This window comes from Cryptomeria japonica, chromosome 7 (genome assembly GCF_030272615.1).
Source record: "Cryptomeria japonica chromosome 7, Sugi_1.0, whole genome shotgun sequence".
Lineage (NCBI taxonomy): Eukaryota > Viridiplantae > Streptophyta > Pinopsida > Cupressales > Cupressaceae > Cryptomeria > Cryptomeria japonica.
The window spans coordinates 663,031,371-663,051,831 of record NC_081411.1 but is presented as its reverse complement, the minus strand read 5'-3'; the positions used below and the strand labels follow the sequence as shown (position 1 = coordinate 663,051,831).

The 20,461-nt window shown below is 37.1% G+C and overlaps 1 protein-coding gene and 1 long non-coding RNA gene across 2 annotated transcripts; one reads left to right on the top strand and one right to left on the bottom strand.

The window, feature by feature from the left end:
- Positions 1–372: 372 nt before the first annotated feature.
- LOC131033008 (uncharacterized) lies at positions 373–2,310 on the bottom strand. Its single transcript, XR_009358495.1, has 4 exons — positions 1,828–2,310; positions 1,067–1,476; positions 838–954; positions 373–718 (listed from the first exon to the last, which is right to left on the bottom strand). It is a non-coding gene; the product is annotated as an uncharacterized LOC131033008 (long non-coding RNA).
- A 757-nt stretch (positions 2,311–3,067) lies between these two features.
- On the top strand, positions 3,068–3,806 carry LOC131071169 (probable 2-oxoglutarate-dependent dioxygenase AOP1.2). The gene is made up of 2 exons (XM_058006888.2): positions 3,068–3,363; positions 3,464–3,806. Exons 1-2 carry the CDS (start codon positions 3,140–3,142, stop codon positions 3,804–3,806), a joined length of 567 nt encoding a protein of 188 aa, XP_057862871.2. The 5' UTR covers positions 3,068–3,139.
- Positions 3,807–20,461: the final 16,655 nt, after the last annotated feature.

Below are 20,461 nucleotides of genomic sequence, written 5' to 3'. Positions count from 1 at the left end.
CTTTAGTCTTGCCAAAAATCGTGTTGTTTTGAGAGGGAAATCGTGTTGTTTTGAGAGGGAAGTTTGGTTTTGATCAAAGCCTCATTTTTTGTCAAGTCCACATGGGTATCCATCAAACTACACATGCCTAGAATATAGGTCTATGTTGCAAGAAGAAAAGAGAGTCACATTTCAAAGCAAGTGTTGAGTTTAATGAAGATAGATTGAACATGTTAGGGTTTTTGTCTCTCCATTGTAAATATTTTTCTATTTCAAATAAGACGTAGACAACAATATTGATTCACTATTCGCAAGCAGCTCTAATATTAACTGTAAATTATTGTAGTATACCAGTGATACATCAAATTTAATTTGGGTCATATTAACACAATGTTAATCAGATAGACCAACTTCTTAAATTGCCCCTGAAGAATAATGTAACCAATTTCAGGTTGCAAATTATTTCAACTTATAACATTAAAAAGCTTTCCTTAAACTTAAAAGTACATGGAAAGAATCCCTGCGAGAAATGAAACCAAAAGGAAAGCATATTTTTCCTTGTTTCAGATACCTTTGTGAGACAAAATTTTCATCCAATTCTCTCGATTCTGATCCACATATTCATCATCTTCATCTTCATCATCTTTCGAAATGGGTTTCATTGACTTCATCATCTTTCGAAATAGGTTTCATGGACTTCATCTTCTTAACAAGACCTTGCCCTGTTTGTGGTTGTTACCTGAAAACCAGAAAATCCAAATTCTTGTTTATGCAATTGGCTTAACATATTTAAAAAAATGAAATTAAAAGAAATTTGAAATAACAGGACACAAATATATAATACGATGAAATGTACACCTTTTCTTGAGGAAAGAATTGGCTGTTGATTGACATCAATCGAGTTGAGAATGAATGCATTCTTAGCAATGAACAACATGTCTGTTTTTGATCTAGTTGCTAACCAATACGCAAAATCTGCAAAATAACCATAAAACAAAAAATAATGATCAAAATTAAACTATATTTAATAGATTGTGTTGAAGGGGAACTGACTAATGGTTAAGAAAAAACATGAAACTTTAGCTACATCGCTTTTCGCATGGGGGCCAGTGGTTCAATTTCCTTCTGGAACACAAACACGTTCTTTCCACAATGCGAATGTCGGTCCGCTTCCTACACCATAATTGTTCATAGCAGACATAACCTTGGCTGCGATTTTTGGTTTGGCTTCCATTACAGTGACATGCACCATGGGAGGAGGTAGAGGAGGACCGGCTTCAGATTTGCCATTGCTCTGACCATATGTCGAAATGTGGCTTATGCTGTAAGTACCAATACCGCCTAGAAGAACATGCTCAACAAAGGAGATTGGCATGGTAGCAGAACCCTCAACAGATGAAACCTATAAACCACGACTATTATTATTATTACTATAACCCCTACCCCTTCTGAGGAGTTGTAAAAAATCTTGCATTGTAAGATATGCGGTGGAAAGTCCTGGAAAATAAAAAGAATTTTAGTCAATATTACTGTGCATTAAGAAAAATAGAAGCAAATTTCAGAAAATATTTCTGCCTTGAAAACTAGTAACACCTGACCCCCAAGATTCTTTTAGATTTCTCGCACAATAACTAGTATCTGGGTTAAAAGCTAATTCATGGTTTAAGATCCCTAAATGGGGTACGCATTACCAGGCTTTGTTCAATGGACATGCAAAAAAATACCTAGTCCTATGCCCAATACACACATGGACGCTAATGCATGAGCTTATCATCAAGACCTCAAATTCTTATTTCTCAGCCCATTAAGGGAAAATTAACATTCAGAATTGAAGGCGATGAAGCCTACCTGAGTGAGCAGCAGCAATAAGCCTGGTTGAATTAGCGGTCGCTTGCAGGAGATGAGGTCTCTGAAGCAGAGTGTAAGAAGGTTGTAGTTTCGGGCACCTTCTAGAGGATGCTAACTGCCAATGTCCTAAATTCCCAACGTCACACATAGACACGTGAACTATTCCCATTCTGCCACATACCCACCAAAACCCTCGAAACATTAGGAATATTTTTAAATTTTTCCTGCTCATTTTTCATTGGTCACGGGATTTTCTCTCTTAATTTTTAATCGAAAAATATAAAAACCACTGGAAAAAATAAGAAGGACCAATCACAAAAAGAAAAAAAATATCTAAAATTCTATTTTTTAAATCTAAACGCTACAGACCATAGTAAAAGCAATTTATTTATTTGCTAGCGTGCTTTGCGAGCAAGGATTAATAGAAATTTGGCGAGGCGAAAACATTAGTCTCTGCCTATATAGGCAGGGACTAATAATGAATCCTGTACCTGTCATGTACCTGCACAAATAAACAAATATTTTAAAATTTCAATTTGACGGCTGGGTTGCAATATACCTTGTATAATAATAATAGCAAATATTTTCAAAAATAAAATAAATAAACCCCAGCAAAAATTGAAACAGCCAATGATTGATCAAAAAATTAATAATTTTTAAAATAGTTTAATAAGAATAAAAATAAAACTTTAGTATAAGATTAAATTTTTCAATTTACACAGTTACCAAAGCATGTTAATGCTGGAGGTGAAAACATTAGTTCCCTGCTTAAGGCAGGGACTAACAATAAACACACAATACAAAGGATTTACATTTTTAATTGATATAACGAACAGACTTTTCATTTCTTTAACCAAAAGGGCCCATTTACAATGCCGGCCATTAACTTAGTCGCTGGTCGACACAGATTCCACGCACAATTATTATTTTTAAAATCCATTTACAAAATTATTTTAATCAGCTAAAGTTTCTCGTTTCCTCCCTTCGACCGACGAAAATTATTATATGTGATATATTTGTCGAAAAAAGCCATCGTCTGCACCAAAGAATCTTTCCAAATTGGGACTGAAAATTCCACCTCCAAAATGCTATTTAAGAATCGAGAGCTGCACAAGATTTCATCGAAATAAGTTTTTTTGGGTGATTTCTCAAATTCCCGTCATGCTTTCCTCGCTGGAATCTCATGTCGATCTCCCTCTAATCGACATTTCACAATTTCCATCCGATTTCGATCGTGAAGCCCTGAATTGCCTTCAAAACAATCCCGCCTTAGTGGCGGTCAGAGAAGCCTGCAAAGAATGGGGATTTTTCTATGTCGGAAACCATGGAATTCCAATTGATCTTCTCCAACAAATGGAGTTCCAGAGCCGCCAAATATATTCTGTGTCGGCAGAAGCCAAAGAAAGATCCAGTCATGAGCTATCATCGCAGGGGCAACGCAGAGAGCTTCACCATGCTGAATTTACCAGAATCCGATTCCATTAACGAGCTGTCCAACAAGATATGGCCACAGGAGGAAAGATCAACAATGTTCAGGTATGTTAAATTTTGAGGGTTTCTGTTTCTTTATACATTTGAGATTCAAACCCTAACTCATAAATAATAAATAAAAATCGGTTCTTGGATTGAATGCCAGCGAGGCTTTCCGAACGTACTCTTTACGCATGGCAGAGCTCGCACGAAAGATCTGTAAAATAATTCTTGCCAGTCTTGGCTGGGATGTGGAGAATTTCTACCATTTTCATTTCGAAAAATGCAGAGCTCACATGCGAATAATGCACTACTTTTCTGATGCAAAATCTGTGGAGGAGGAGCTTCTATTTTCTCATACAGATATTGGTTGCATTACAATTCTTTACCAGGATAATGTAGGTGGGCTTCAGATTCGATCCAAGGAAGGGGAATGGCTGAATGTGAAGCCGATCTCGAATTCATTCGTTGTCAATTTGGGCGATTCGATAAAGGTGCGAAAAAACTGAGTTAAATTCCATGTGTGCATAAAAAATAATTTGGAGCCTCTATTAATAAATCTCATCTAGTCACTATGTGAACTCGATCTACAATCTTTTGGTATTAATCAATTAATGTTGAATTATATATACATCCACTTAATTCTTTACCCCAACACTTACTATTAAAGAGATAGAGAGACCAGAGGCAATGAGGCATGATTATGAATGCTATAGTATTCGTATTCATACACCTTTTTCATTCTTTTTGTGTTTATTATCATATAAGTTTTCTTTTAATGTCATTATATATTGAACATGGCAGAACATGACAAAGGGTAGTAATAACAAAGTCTTCAATAATGTAAAGAAGGAAATTGATGTTCCAAGATGTACTATGAAGAATATATTACAAGCACCTTTGAAAGGACCGCATACATCAAAATCATGAGATAATCATGATAGTGGCAAGACACATAAGTTATTGGAGACCAATCTTAGATGATCGAAATGAATGGATGCAATTAGATGGTTGAGAATCTATTCTAAGGCATACATAGTTTTGCTCTCTTTCATCTACTCCCACAATTATTCTCTTATGCTCAAATTATCTAATGGTTTTCTCTAGTATTCCCTTGATTTGTAGAGATTAACAAAACTCTTCGCTTTATATTAACAATAACCCATGAAGGATAAGAAATGAGAAAGCTCAATATTTTTACTGGCAGATTTGGATGGACTAGTGGCCTTGAGTTCATCTCATCTAACTCAAATTTAATCAACAACCAGGGACTATTAATTAAGGGTTGGAGTGACTATGTCTAAGACAAGCACCTCTAGGTTGAGAATAACATATCTTCAAACATATGAATAATGGCTCTCAGCTATTGTATGCCACCTTCTATTGTTGGTTGAGTGATCTTCTCGAGTCTAGGAGCTATGAGACAAGCAACAACAACCTTGGACTCAAGCCCCACACCACATAATTTTCTCACACCTTTTCATGCCCCACATGAGCTTCAATTGCTTCTCTATTTCTCTAACTCTCACAAGAAAACCATGCATTCAAAACAACTCATCCTTGTTGAAAGAAATGAGGGTTGTACAAGGGTGTAGAACATAACTAGGTGGGAAATAAGCTCACCAATCCATCTCTCTAACTTGATCATATATGAGGTTGAAAATCTTAATTTTATGATTCAATTATGAAATAATATTAAATAATGTTTTCCACACTGCATATTGCATATTTATAGGAGTTTTAGATTTTATATCATAGGAAATAACTCTAAATATATGAGTTTTTTTAACAACTCATAATACAATCCTAACCAATTATTATTTGATTTAGAATAGCTTTGTGAATTGTTACTACAACTCACTTTTATTGTAACATAACACATATTATTACCAACTCATGTAAATACTAACATAGTTTCCTAACAAGGAGTAGTAGACATGTGTTTGCCAAAATCTTGGAGCATATCTATAATTTTTCTACTAGAGATAAGGGTTCAAAGGGTAATGAAGAAGTTGAGAAATACAACTTCAGAGATCCCAAGAACACCTGCAAGCAAAATATCTGTCACAAGAGAAGAATGGGAGGCAAAAAATAATAATGGTTCTGAAGAAGAAGATTATCATTCAGATAGGGAATAAATTAAAAAGTACAATACAATCCTTATAAATGGAGAACATACAACCCTAAAGGTGTGCAACCTTAAAGAAACCCTAAAGGGGTAAAGTGTATTTAATAATTAGAATAATTATTAAATACCTACCATATTATTAAATGCCTAAGTTTAGCTTAAGCATAGAGGATAATAGACTAATAATTAAATAAATAATTATTAGCTAATACATGATAACTCTAACACCCCCCCTTAAGATGAACTTAGGGAGTAGCTAAAAAACTAAATGCATGAAGCAAAAATGCAACTACATGATGAAGGCAAATTTAGGTCTTGGCAACAAGGCCTGATGAGGAACCCAAGTACAAAAGATCTCTGAAAAGCGGAGAAATAGAGAAAACCTCATGGGAAAAAACTCTAATCCAAAAAGAGAAGAAATACAAGTGAAGGACTGAAGAAGCCTCCAAACAAGAATGTTCCAAATGATAGGAACAAAAGAAGAGCAGAAGAATCATTGAAGCATGAAGAACCTGCAAACACTGTCAAAGAATAACTGACGATATGAAGAACCTCCACTGAAATAGAAGATGATTAGGAAGAGAAGACTGCAATATGCATGAGTGCCCTCAAATAATAGTACTCGAAATAGATGGCAAATAAAGGCAAACAATTGAACTCAAAGATACAGATGGCTAAAAAACACCAAACTCTGAAGAGCTGATCAATCGAAATGAAAGAGTGTCCATATGGGAAACGATCCATCTCACTGAAATGCATAGGTAACCAGCCACTACATCTGCCTAGTACATAGGAACAAATACTGAATACATAACTCACTCCAACGAACCAAGGAAGCATTAGAACCAACAACCAATAGGAGAAACCCCCCCATAATGCTGACAAGGGAGAGGTGACATGTACACTGAAATTGAATGCCAAGAAAAACTGCATGATGAAGAACTAGGAACATCGAGAGTGCAACAGAAAGTACAAACCCATATAAAGGCTAGTATCGTGGAAGGAACACTCACTTGACACACATCATGAGGCTAATATCATGGAAGGAAAAATCACGTGACAAAGGTAGATGGAAAACAAAGGCAAACATCAAACCCTCCCATGGCACTTTGTAATGGAGTGTGAGTACAATAAGGCACAAGATGTGCAAGATCCCAAGCATAGTGGCACTTTATCTTAGTGTGTTTGCAAAAAAGATTCAAATGCTTGAAAGCTCAGAATATCAAAAAAAGACACAAGACTGGAATTACATGAAGAACAACCAAAAAAGGAGTCATCCCATGCAAACTAGAAGTTGCCACAAACTCATATGTCCAAGTAATTCACCAGAGTGTTGAAATACAAAAAACTGAATAAAATGTACCTGGAGTAAAATCTGGAAAAAGTGCATGGATGGCTATGAAGAGCTCTGAAACACCATCCCAACGCTATTAGAATTGCAAAAAATGGAGAAATTGGTGAAAAAGATATGAGCTCGGGACTGAAAATAGCACCTCTGACTTCAAATGGCTATAGACTGTACCAAAAACAAAAAAAAAGGTGATGAAACCCACAAATATGGAAAGTAGATGAAACCAGCTTTCCAACGATATCTTGTTTTCCAAAAAATAATATCGTATGCCCAAGTTATGGCCAAAAGAAAAAACATCTCTTTTAGGGCACAAAGAGGGTCACAGGGGCCATGCATGTTGTACGTACTGCTGATTGTACCGCTGATGTCATGCTGATATCAATGAAATATTCCCTGCTTGCAAGAAAAAAATAGGTTGCCTGAAAAAATGCGTCGGAAAAAATCCTAGTCGTCGGGAAAAAGAGGCTGCATAGGAAAACAGTACTCGGGTTGGAAAATGACGACAAGGGGGTGGCAGCGGCAGGTAGGAGGCTGCGGTGGGAGGCGGTTAGTTGTATGGAAGGGGCAGCCAAGAGGTGTCTTTTTTCTAGAGGGAAACGACGGTGACAAGGAGGGTGGCAACGGTTGTGGACGACGAGTGGCACGGGGGCCGGAGCCGATAGCATCTGCACAAGGACCAAAGGCGGTAGGCGACACGGGGGTCGGAGGGTGGTAAGCAGCATGGGGGCCAAAGGGCAACCGCGGACGGCAGGCAGCACAAGCGGCGACTCAAGGAATGAGAGCCAGAGGGAAGGGACCATGGCTTGTTGTGGGTCGTATGGACCTGCAAAGGTGGTCAGCCCCCCATTTATATGCTTTATAAAAGAAAAAAAAACCTTTGGTTTTTTAAAAAAGGTTTTCACAAATTTTAGTGCATTCGGCTTGGGTATGCCGTAAAACTACCTCCAAATTAATTTTTATTTGATTTTTTTTTTTGAAAAATGAATTTCTCGAAGTTCATGCCCAGAAAAGGGCAAAAACCAATTTTTTTTTGCCAGAGCTAAAGTTGTCCAAAATGGACAAATTTTATATGAAAATAGGTTTTTTTGGGTGTTTTGAGATCAATGGTGAGGTCTGTTTGAGTCTAAAATGCCTAGAAACAAAGAAGCACCCCATATGCAAATAAAAACTCCGAAAAAACTTGAAACCCTGGTCTCCAAAAAATCTTCTGAAAAATCAAGAACAAGTAGCAGCAGATGTAAGCTCTGATACCATGAAGAATTTGAGAAATACAACTTAAGAGATCCCAAGAACACCTGCAAGCAAAATACCTATCACAAGAGAAGAATGGAGGCAAAAAGCAATAATGACTCTGAAGAAGAAGATTATCATTCAGAGAGGGAATTAATAAAAAAGTACAATACTATGCTTATAGAAGGAAAATATGCAACTCTAAAGGTGTGCAACCCTAAAGGGATAAATTGTATATAATAACTAGAATAATGATAAAATACCTACCATATTATTAAATGTCTAAGTTTAGCTTAATAGTAGATGATAATAGACTAATAATTAAATAAATAATTATTAGCTAATACATTATAACTCTAACATGTAACCTACAACTTCTTTTCAAATCTAGCAAGGAAATATTTCCATAAAGAGGACAAATATTCCTAGAAGGAAAAGGAATTCGGAAAACCTATTTTTTAAACACAATTAATCCACTTCCATCTAGAATTATTAAGCCAATAAGGCTTAGGAAGGAAGGATTGTTGATAGCAACGAGTCTTTTTTATTAAATGGGTATGTGCAAGATCATGGGGGGCAAAAAAGTGGCAATGGAAAAAAAAAGTGTTTTAAACCTTTCCAAACACGCCAAAATCCGCTTTGACTTTTTGTTTGGGTCGGCCAAAATTTGAATTTGGTTTGGTAATACCAAACCAAATCAGATATCCAATATGTCACTATTGTGATGTCATACTTTTTTCAAATCGGATATCCATTTTTTTCAACATAAAAAATATAGTTTAGTAAAATGGGCAATAACGTTTGCATTTCTTATCGAAATTTTGATTATTTACAGACGTTGGAAAGGTAATTCAAAGAACTATCAAATGGATGAGGTAGTTTAATGATATTATAGAACAAAAATTAATTATAATCATTTGAAGTTAGTCCTTCAATTTTAAAACTTTAAATACTCACAAATTTTGCATACAAAGTCTCATTTTTTTCCTATCACCTCCTTTATCTATCACTTGTCTATCTATACTTATATAATATATTTTATCTATATCTTTCTTCTCTACTTATGCCACTTATTTTCTCATCCCATCTAGATAAATAAACTCCCAAGTTACATGCATCTCTACATATATCTCCATCTTTCTATTCCTATCTCTCCCTCTCCCACTCCATCATTGTCACTCCTTATTTCTATATTTCTCTCTAATAATCTCTGTTCTCTCTATTTGTCTCCCTCCTTTACCTTATCCTACCTATACTTATATATTACTTGTCTCTATCACCTCCTTTCTCTCCCTATCTTGTCCCCTCTATCTCTATATCCCTATAGATTTGTCTTCATGTATATTTATATCTCATTATCTCTAAATCTCACTTATTCACTACATCTCTCCCTCTATTTGTCTTACTCTCTCTATCACTTTCTATCCATATCTATCTCTATCTCCATCTTCACATCTCCATCTCTTTCCCTATCAATCTCTCTTTTTATTTGTTCCTCTATCTTTATATATCTTCCTCTATACATGATTAATCTACTTCTCTGTCTCTTCCTCTATCGCCCTCTTGAAGTATCTTTCCCTTTCTCTACCTTTATCTCTTTATTTTCTCCATATTTATATATCTCTGGCTCTCTCCCCACATCCTTCTCTATAGTTCCTTTATATATCTTTATATCTTCCTCTTTCTCTCTCTCCCTCTCTATCCATCCCTATCTATAATCTCTATCTCTCTTTCTCACTCTCTTGCACTATCTATATCTCTCTATCTATCAATATTACTCTTCCTTTATCTCTCTCTTTACCCCTCTCTATCCTTTTTTCTCCATCTCTTCATATATTTATCTTTGTCTTTACCTCTCTCTTTCTCTTTATCTATTCATCTCCCTCTCCCTTTATCTTCATTTTTTATCTATATCGTCCTCTCTCCTTTTTAATATCTATATATGTCTACCTCTTTCTATCCATCCTTGTCCTTTAGTTTTTCTCCCTCTCACTTCATACTCCTTAATATCTATATCTCTATTTATGTCCTTGTCCTTTAGTTCTTTTCCCTTTGTTTAGTTCTTCATCTCTCTTCACCCTTATATCTCTCCTTATTCGAAACTTAGTATATATGGTCTCCTAATGGGTTATATTGTGTCCTAAGGGGTCATAGAACATCACATGACCCCTTAGGACACAATATGACCCCTAACAACACCATATGGTCTCCTAAGGGATCATATGGTGTCTTAAGGGGTCATAAAACACCATATAGTGTCCTAAGGAATCCTAAGACACCAAGTGACCACTTAGGACACCATACGACCCCTAATGACACAATGTGGCATCATAAAGGGTCATATGGTGTCCTAAGGGGTCATAGGACACCATATGAACCCTTAGGATAACATACCACCCATAACACCATATAGTGTCCGAAGGGGTCATATGGTGTCCTAAGGGGTCATAGAATGCCATATGACCCATTAGGACACAATACGACCCATGATGACACCTAAGGGGTCATATAGTGTCCTAAGGGGTCATAGGACACCATATGACCCCTTAGAACATCATACGACCCCTTACGACACTATATGGTGTCCTAAGGGGTCATATAACACCATATGACCCCTTATAACACAAGAAGACCCATAATGACATGATATGGTGTCCTAAAGGGTCATATGGTGTTAGGAAACACCATATGACTCTTTAGGACATAATATGACCCCTAATGATACCTAAGAGGTCATATGGTGTCCTAAGGGGTTATATGATGTCCTAGGAACCTTTAGGACACAATATGACCCCTTTGCACACCATACAACCCCTAACGACACCATATGGTGTCCTAAGGGGTCGTAGGACACCATATAACCCGTTAGGACACAATATGACCCCTAACAATACTTAAGGGGTCATATTGTGTCTTAAGGGGTCATAGGACACCATATGACCCCTAACGACACTATATGGTGTCTTAAGGGGTCATATTGTGTCCCAAGGGTCATAAGACACCATAGGATCCCTAATGACACAAAATGACACCTAACGATACCTAAGGGGTCATAGGACACCATTTGACCCCTTAGCACACCATATGACCCCTAATGACACCATATGGTGTCCTAAGGGGTCATAGAACACCATATGACCCCTTAGGACACCATATGAAGCATAATGACACTATATGGTGTCCTAAGGGGTCATAGGACACCATATGACCCCTTAGAGGACCATACAACCCATAACAACATAATATGGTGTCTTAGAGGGTCATGGAACACCATATGACCCCTTAGAACACCATACAACCCATAAAGACACCATGTGGTGTCTTAAGGGGTCATAAGACACAATATTACCCTTTAGGACATAATATGACCCCTAACAATGTCATATAGTGTCCTAAGGGGTCATAGGACACCATATGACCCCCTAGGACACCATACGACCCCTTACGACACCATACTACCCTTTACGACACCATATGGTTTCCTAAGGGGTCATATGGTATCCTAAGGGGTCATATAACACTATATGACCCCTTATAACACAAGAAGACCCATAACAACATGATATGATGTCCTAAGGGGTCATATGGTGTCATGAGATACCATATGACTCCTTAGGACACAATATGATCCCCAATGATACCTAAGGGGTCATATGGTGTCCTAAGGGGTTATATGATGTCCTAGGAACCTTTAGAACACAATATGACCCCTTAGCACACTATACAACCCCTAACGACACCATATGGTGTCCTAAGGGGTCGTAGGACACCATATAACCCGTTAGGACACAATATGACCCCTAACAACACCTAAGGGGTCATATTATGTCCTAAGGGGTCATAGGACACCATATGACCCCTAAGGACACTGTATGGTGTACTAAGGGGTCATATTACGTCCTAAGGGGTCATAGGACACCATATGACCCCTAATGACACCATATGGTATCCTAAGGGGTCATATGGTGTGCTATGGGGTCATAGGACCATATGACCCCTTAGGACACCAAATGACACATAATTACACCATATGGTGTCCTAAGGGGTCATAGGACACCATATGACCCCTTAGGAGATCATACGACCCATAACAACATAATATGGTGTCTTAAAGGGTCATAGAACACCATATGACCCTTTAGAACACCATACGACCCATAACGACACCATGTGGTGTCCTAAGGGGTCATAAGACACAATATGACCCCTTAGGACATAATATGACCCCTAACGACGTCATATAGTGTCCTAAGGGGTCATACAAAGCCATATGGCCCCATAGAACACCATATGACCCATTAGAACACCATACGACCCTTTACGACACCATGTGTTGTCCTAAGGGGTCATATGGTATCCTAAGGGGTCATATAAAACCATATGACCCCTTAGAACACAAGAAGACCCATAACGACACGGTATGGTGTCGTAAGGGGTCATATGGTGTCACGAGACACCATATGACCCCTTAGGACACAATATGACCCCTAATGATATCTAAGGGGTCATATGGTGTCCTGAGAGGTTATATGATGTCCTAGGAATCTTTAGGACACAATATGACCCCTTAGCACACCATACAATCCCAAACGACACCATATGGTGTCTTAAGGGGTCGTAGGACACTATATGACCCGTTAGGACACAATATGACCCCTAACAACACCTAAGGGGTTATATTGTGTCCTAAGGGGTCATAAAATGCCATATGACCCCTAACGACACAAAATGAAGCCTAATGATACCTAAGGGATCATATGGTGTTCTAAAGGGTCATAGGACACCATATGACCCCTTAGCACACCATATGATCCTTAATGACACCATATGGTGTCCTAAGGGGTCATAGAACACCATATGACCCCTTAGGACACCATACGACACATAATGAAACCATATGGTGTCTTAAGGGGTCATAGGACAACATATGACCTCTTAGGAGACTACACGACCCATAACAACATAAAAATGGTGTCCTAAGGGGTCATAGAACACCATATGACCCCTTAAAACACCATACGACCCATAGCGACACCATGTGCTATCCTAAGGGGTCATAAGACACAATATGACCCCTAACGATGTCATATAGTGTCCTAAGGGGTCATAGGACACCATATGACCCCTTAGAACACAATATGACCCCTTAGGACATAAAATAAACCCTAATGACACCTAAGGGGTCATAAGATACCCTACAACACATAACAACACCAAATGGTATCCTAAGGGGTCATATGGTGTCCTAAGGTGTCATAGGACACCATATGACCCCTTAGGACATCATACGACCATAGCACCATATAGTCTCCCAAGCATATGGTGTCATAAGGGGTCATACAACACCATATGACCCATTAGGACACAATAAGACCCCTGATGGCACCTAATGGGTCATATAGTGTCATAAGGCTTCATAGGACACCATACGACTCCTTGTGACACCATATGGTGTCCCAAGGGGTCGTATGGTATCCTAATGGGTCATATAATCTCCTAAGGGGTCATATGGCGTCCTAAGGGGTTATAGAACACCATATGACCCCTAAGGACACCATAAGACCCATAACGACACCAGATGATGTCCTAAGGGGTCATATGGTGTCCTAAAGGGTCATGGGACACCATATGACCTCTTAGGACATAGTATGAGCCCTAACAAAACCTGATGGATCATATGGTGTCTAAGGGGTCATACGATGTCTTGTGACCCCTTAGGAAACAATATGACCCCTTAGCACACCATACAACCCCCAACAACACCATATGGTGTCCTAAGGGGTCATAGGACACCATATGAACCGTTTGGACACAATATGACCCCTAACAATACCTAAAGGGTCATATGGTGTCCTAAGGGGTCATATGATACCATATGACCCCTTAACACACCATACGACCCCTAATGACACCATATGGTGTCCTAAAGGCTCATAGAACACCATATGACCCCTTAGGACACCATAAGACTTATAACAACATCATATGGTGTCCTAAGGTGTCATATGGTGTCCTAAAGGTTCATGAGACACCATATGACCCTTTAGGACATCATACGATACATAATGACACCATATGGTGTCCTAAGGGGTCATAGGACACCATATGACCCCTTAGGAGACCATACAACCATAGCAACATAATATGATATCTTAAGGGGTCATAGAACACCATATGACCCCTTAGAACACCACACGACCCATAATGACACCATGTGGTGTCCTAAGGGGTCATAAGACACAATATGACCCCTTAGGACATAATATGACCCCTAACGCCATCATATAGTGTCCTAAGGGGTCATAGGATACCATATAACCCCATAAGACACAATACGATCCCTTAGGACATAAAATAAACCCCAACGACACCTAAGGGGTCATAGGACACCATATGACTCCTTAGCACAACATACGACCCCTAACAACACCATAGGGTGTCCTAAGGGGTCATATAGTATCCTAAGGGGTCATAGAACACCATATGACCCCTTAGGACACCATACGACACATAAAAACACCAAATGGTGTCCTACATGGGCATAGGACACCATATAACCCCTTAGGACAACATACAACCCATAGCACCATATAGTGTCCCAAGGGGTCATATGGTGTCCTAAGGGGTGATAGGACACCATATGATCCATTAGAACACAATACGACCCCTGACGACACCTAAGGGGTCATATAGTATCCTAAGGGGTCATAAGACACCATATGGCCCCTTAGGACACCATATGACCCCTTACGACACCATAAGGTGTCCTAAGGGGTCATATGGTATCTTAAGGGGTCATATAACACCGTATGACCCCTTAGAACACAAGAAGACCCATAATGACATGATATGGTGTCCTAAGGGGTCACATGGTGTCACGAGCCACCATATGACCCCTTAGGATACAATATGGCCCGTAACGATACCTAAGGGGTCATATGGTGTCTGAAGGGGTTATATGATGTTATATGAAGGGGTCGTATGGTGTCTTAAGGGGTCATAGGACACCATATGACCCCTAAGGGAACCATACAATCCATGATGAGACCATATGGTGTCCTAAAGGGTCATATGACACCATACATGACCCCTTAGGACATAATATGACCCCTAACGACATCTTAGGGGTCATATGGTGTCCTCAGTGGTCATATGATATCTTATGACCCCTTAGCACACCATACAAACCCTAATGACACCATATGGTGTCCTAAGGGTCATAGGATACCATATGACCCCTTAGGACACCATACAACCCATAACAACACTATATAGTGTTTGAAGGAGTCATATGGTGTCCTAAGAGGTCATAGGACACCATATGACCCTTTAAGACACAATATGAACCCTTAGCACACCATATGACCCCTAACAACATCATATGGTGTCCTAAGGGTTCATAGGACACTATATGACTCATTAAGACACAATATGACACCTAACGACACCTAAGGGGTCATATGGTAACGTTAGAGGTAAGGATAGGTATGACAGAGAGATGACATTTGGGGAAGAGAGAATTAGAGAGAGTTGGGGGTAATTAGGTGTTGGGAGGAGAGGGGGAATGGGAAAGTATCAACAAAGGGAGAGAGGGAGAGATGAGGAGAGAGGTTCAAAGAGAGAGGTCTACAGAGAAGGTAATTAGGGGAAGGGGAGAGGGGAGAGAGAGGGAGGGAGTATCAACAAAGGAAGAGGGGGGAGAGATGGGGAGAGAGCCCCCTGATTACCCTCTCTCTAGTCCATCTCCTTGTTAATACATTCCTCTTCCCCTCTACTCCCGCTAATTATCCTCTCTCTATCACTCTCTTCACCTCTCTCCACATCTCTCCCTCTCTTCTTATCCGATAATTACACCCAATTCTCTCTCACATTATTTCTTTCCCTCAATTACCCTCAATCACTTCTCTCCTTCTATGGGTTTATAGATACTTCCCTCTCCCCCTCTCCACACCCCCTAATTACTCTCTATGTCTCTCTTCACCTCTATCCACATCTCTCTTCTCTCTTTGTTGATACTTTCCCCTTTCCCCCTCTCCTCCTACCCCCTAATAATCTCAAACTCTCCCTCTCATTCTCTCTTCACCCCAATCATCCCCTCCCTCTCTCTCTTCACCTTCCACCTAATTACCTATAGCTCTCTCTCTCTCACTCTCTCTTCCCCCCAATTAATCTCTCCTTCTCACCTCTCCCCCCTCTCCTTTTTTTGATACTTCCCTAAGCCTCTCCTTGTCCCCTCTGAATTTTGTTGCTAGAGATGAGAAGGAAATGCAAAGAGACTAGTCTAGATCTTAGGGAAGAGAGAGTGACAAAGAGGAGGAAATTATGAAGAGGTAGAAATATAAGCACCTTTTAGAGCTTAAGAGATTGAATGAGGTATTAATTGATAGTTAGAGATATAGGTCTAGAGAGAGATGTATAAATATGGACAAAAGAGAGGGAGGAAGAAAGAAATAGGTGGAGTTATAGGTTTAGGAGAGAGAGGTGGAGAAAGGAACAAACATAGATAACATGGTTTATCAAAATTTATCGAACTCAATAAAATTCATAAATTTTCTATTATTAATTAATTACTTATTTAGTTTATTTTGAGATGATTGTTACAAAAATTCATGCAATAGGGAAATCATATTAAAAAGTCATGAGTTTTTTATGTTTTAAAAATGAAGGATGAATTTAAATGAATTATAATTATTTTATAAAACAAATTATTGAAAATCTACCTATTCCACATCATAGAGCTCTTAATTACCTTTCCAACACCTATAAAAAATCAAAATTTTGATTTAAAACGCAAAAGTTATGCCCAATTTACTAAAATATATATTTTTTATTTTTTGAAAAACGGATATCTGATTTTAACGGATATTCGATTTTATCAGATATATGATTTTAAAATATAAATTTTTCCCTCCATGTTTTGGTTCTAGTTTGCTTTGGGATTTGGCTTGGAAGTGACAAGCCTGGAAAGTCAACTAAAAAAACGCATTTTTCAGTATTCCTTGATTTTCCAGACTTTACACTGGTGGCTGGCAACTTTTTTATAGCCAAAAATGATAAAATGAAAAGGGTTTTTTAAGGACGTTTTCAGATTTCCAACAATATAAGGCTTGTCTTATTTTTACTTTAATAAATAATTATTATTTATTTTCTAATTGAATTCTGACAAAAGTCCTGATTGATAGACTGATTGAAAAATACTCATACCTTTCAAACCTCATAACATTTTTTGAATCTGAAACATGCGTCACATCCTATGCTTCGTCTACTATAGGGAAAAATTTAAAAAAAAAGAATTTCATAAGGTTTTGACCAAGTTAAAGTGGTCAGACGTAGGAGTTTCTGAATTTCTGAAAAAGTTGTAAAAAATTCATAAATAATTATTTACTTTATAAAAAATTATAAAAAAATATGTGTCACATTCGAACATGAGTCTAATACTTATATTATAAATTTTATAAAAAAATATTATGATTTTATTGTGATTAGGGTGGTCAGACATACACCTACTTCTTATCTTTTTCTTGAAATTTTTGTACCACTGCATTGAAATTTGAAATTTTCATCAAATAGGATTTTTTTTTTCAAAAAACAACTAGTAGCTTAGAAACTACATTCAATTTTCTATAGATTTTCTTTTTACATATTTTAAAAATAATGTTCATAACTTACTCAATTTTTCATGTCAAGTTGCATAACTCTGATTTTTTGAAATTTCATTGCCACTTAAGGGCCTGTTTTGGCACACCATGATCCTACACATACCCAAATGGTAGAGCTTGAGGCCTTGCAAACAAATCTAAATACTAAAGAGATTTTTGTATATTATTTTCATCTTCTAGGAGTGAAAAAAATCATTAGAAAAGCTACCATTCACCATTAATGAGTTAGAGAATTGGGTAAAGCAATACCTTTAACTAGTCCTTGAGAAGTAGAATGAGCTAGGAGGTATTTATACCCTTTGATAGCAAGAATATACAAAGCTAGAGATAGAAGTTATCATTGACAAATAGATTAAAAGACTCCAAAAGGAATAGATTGTCAACCATTGATAGTAATGCAGACAAAGGCATCAACAAAAAGTTTTCAAATGAATTGAATAAATTGATATCTAAATCCCAAGGCTTTAAGCATTGCTAGGATAAAGGGCCACTCAATATAATCACAAGAGTTAGTAAATTCAAATTTAGTTGAAAGAGCTTGGTGGTGAGATCATTGGGCCCATTGCATGTCTATTTAAATTGTAATGATAAACTTATGTAATATGTATCTTAATTTAATTAAATCAATATTCTCAAGTTGCATAGTTTAAGGAGACGGTGTAGCTTCAAAGCTAAGGGTTTGCTGATGATTTTACAGAGACATTGATCAAGGTGATGGGCTACCAATTGTAGATTTATTTTAGATACCTAAATTTATGTATGAATTTAATATTACCTTTTTCTAATGACAACCATAAAACATGGGGATTTGTACACATGATGACATAACCATGGGGTAGGAGTTGGTTAATTCTTTACAAGCAATCAAGAGGAATGGTAATCTTATTAAATTGGATATATCCATATTCTATAATAGAGTTAACTAAACTTGAACATGGATTATTTTATTTGAGAATTTTGGATTTTGATTAAATTATAGAACCTAACTAGAGAGTTGTTACTACTTTTCTATGTCTTATAGATGATTAGGGCTTGATAGAAGATTTCATTCAATCCTCTCTCAATATAAGGAAAACTTTTCTCAGCTTTTCCCCTATATTATAATGATTAAATAATGTAATCTCTTGGCATGTACATTAGGGCCTTGAAGACTATGGGATATCCAAAGGGGCTACAAGATGCTTCCATAGGCAATAATTTAATCACCATTAATTTTTTGATGATATGATGTTGTTTGTAATTAATACCTTCTACTAGAGAATGTAAAGTCATTAGAGATCTAATGAAATGGTGAGAAAAGACATAAGATTACACCTTGATTGCATAATAAAATAAAATATTAATTTCTTTGGGATTTCACATATTCAATATGTGTTTCCATTGTATTACAATATTCCTTATAAAGTCATTATTTACCATGCATTATCCACCTAAATACTTATGAGAAAGTAACTTCCTAAAACTAACAATAATATTTATTTACTATCGCTAAAATTGATATTTATTTATTTATTATTATTTGTAAAGTAATATTTATTTATTAATAAATATTTACATGTTAATTTAAAATATTATTTATTAGTTTAAGCTATTTTAGGATGTCATATATTTCAAACATTCATTCCTTTTTATAGCAATCCAAATACAGTACGAAACACTCCATGAACTGAACATAATAGCCCATATAAAAATTTGATGAAGCACCTCCACTAAATCTCCTTGCTCACTATATACACGCCAAATTAAACTCATCAGTATATTATTTTATTGTAAAACCTACAAATCATTTTTATCATGTGAGAGACTATCCTCCATGCACAATGAGATAACAGCTCTCCTCGGAGAGTCCATTACTCCTCTAAATGTGGCAAATAACTCTCTAGTTCTTGTATATGAAAGAAAAAATCTCCTTTAAGAGTTCAATTTCCCTTGAAAGTGTCAATATCCCTCATCCAATGCTATGATAACTGAATCCATCCTTTAGTGTATAAAGAAAACTAAACCAACATAAATACACTATCCACAAGATTTGCCAAGAAATGCCAATCCCCCTTGTTAATTTTAGATCAGATTAATAGAAATAATCAGAAATAACACAATAAACACTCATAACACAAGAGTACCTTGGGGAAACCTCCCTCTTGGAGGTGAAAAACCCAGCAACTAAATCTCTACTTATATTTAGACAGTATCAGTATGTGTCTTTATAACTTTGCTTCAACACTTGAAGCAATGTGAACAACATAATATAACTTCAACCAAGGGCACAAACAATAGTATGAAAAACAACATGAAAATCTAAACTATGACAAACTTATCTGCAAATATCCTTGATTGAGATTGATGCACTAATCAAAGAAGACAATTCGCTGGGAAAGGAGCCAAGTTGCAGACCATGAAGATGATTTGCTGCTCCCAAAATAAGTTCATTGTCCCTGGAACAAAACTTGCTACCTTAGGAATGTATTCACTGATAAGACAGTAGGTTCGTTGGCCTTAGAGATGGACTTGCTGATCAGAAGAAGTCATTCGCAGACCCAGTAAGTGATTTGTTGATGAGATGATACAATTCACTATTCTGCTGAAGGTAGATGATCACAAAACTAACTAAAAATGAGTGAATGAATATATACTTGAAGCATGAGTGAACTTTTCTTATATATGTGACTTTATCCACCTAATTCATCCTAATTCGGTTCACAAGGATAACAATTAATAATAATATAATGCTCTAAACTTGGCACCCAATATAGGGTCAGCCCCATTACATTTACAAGTTACAATGTTCAATATAGG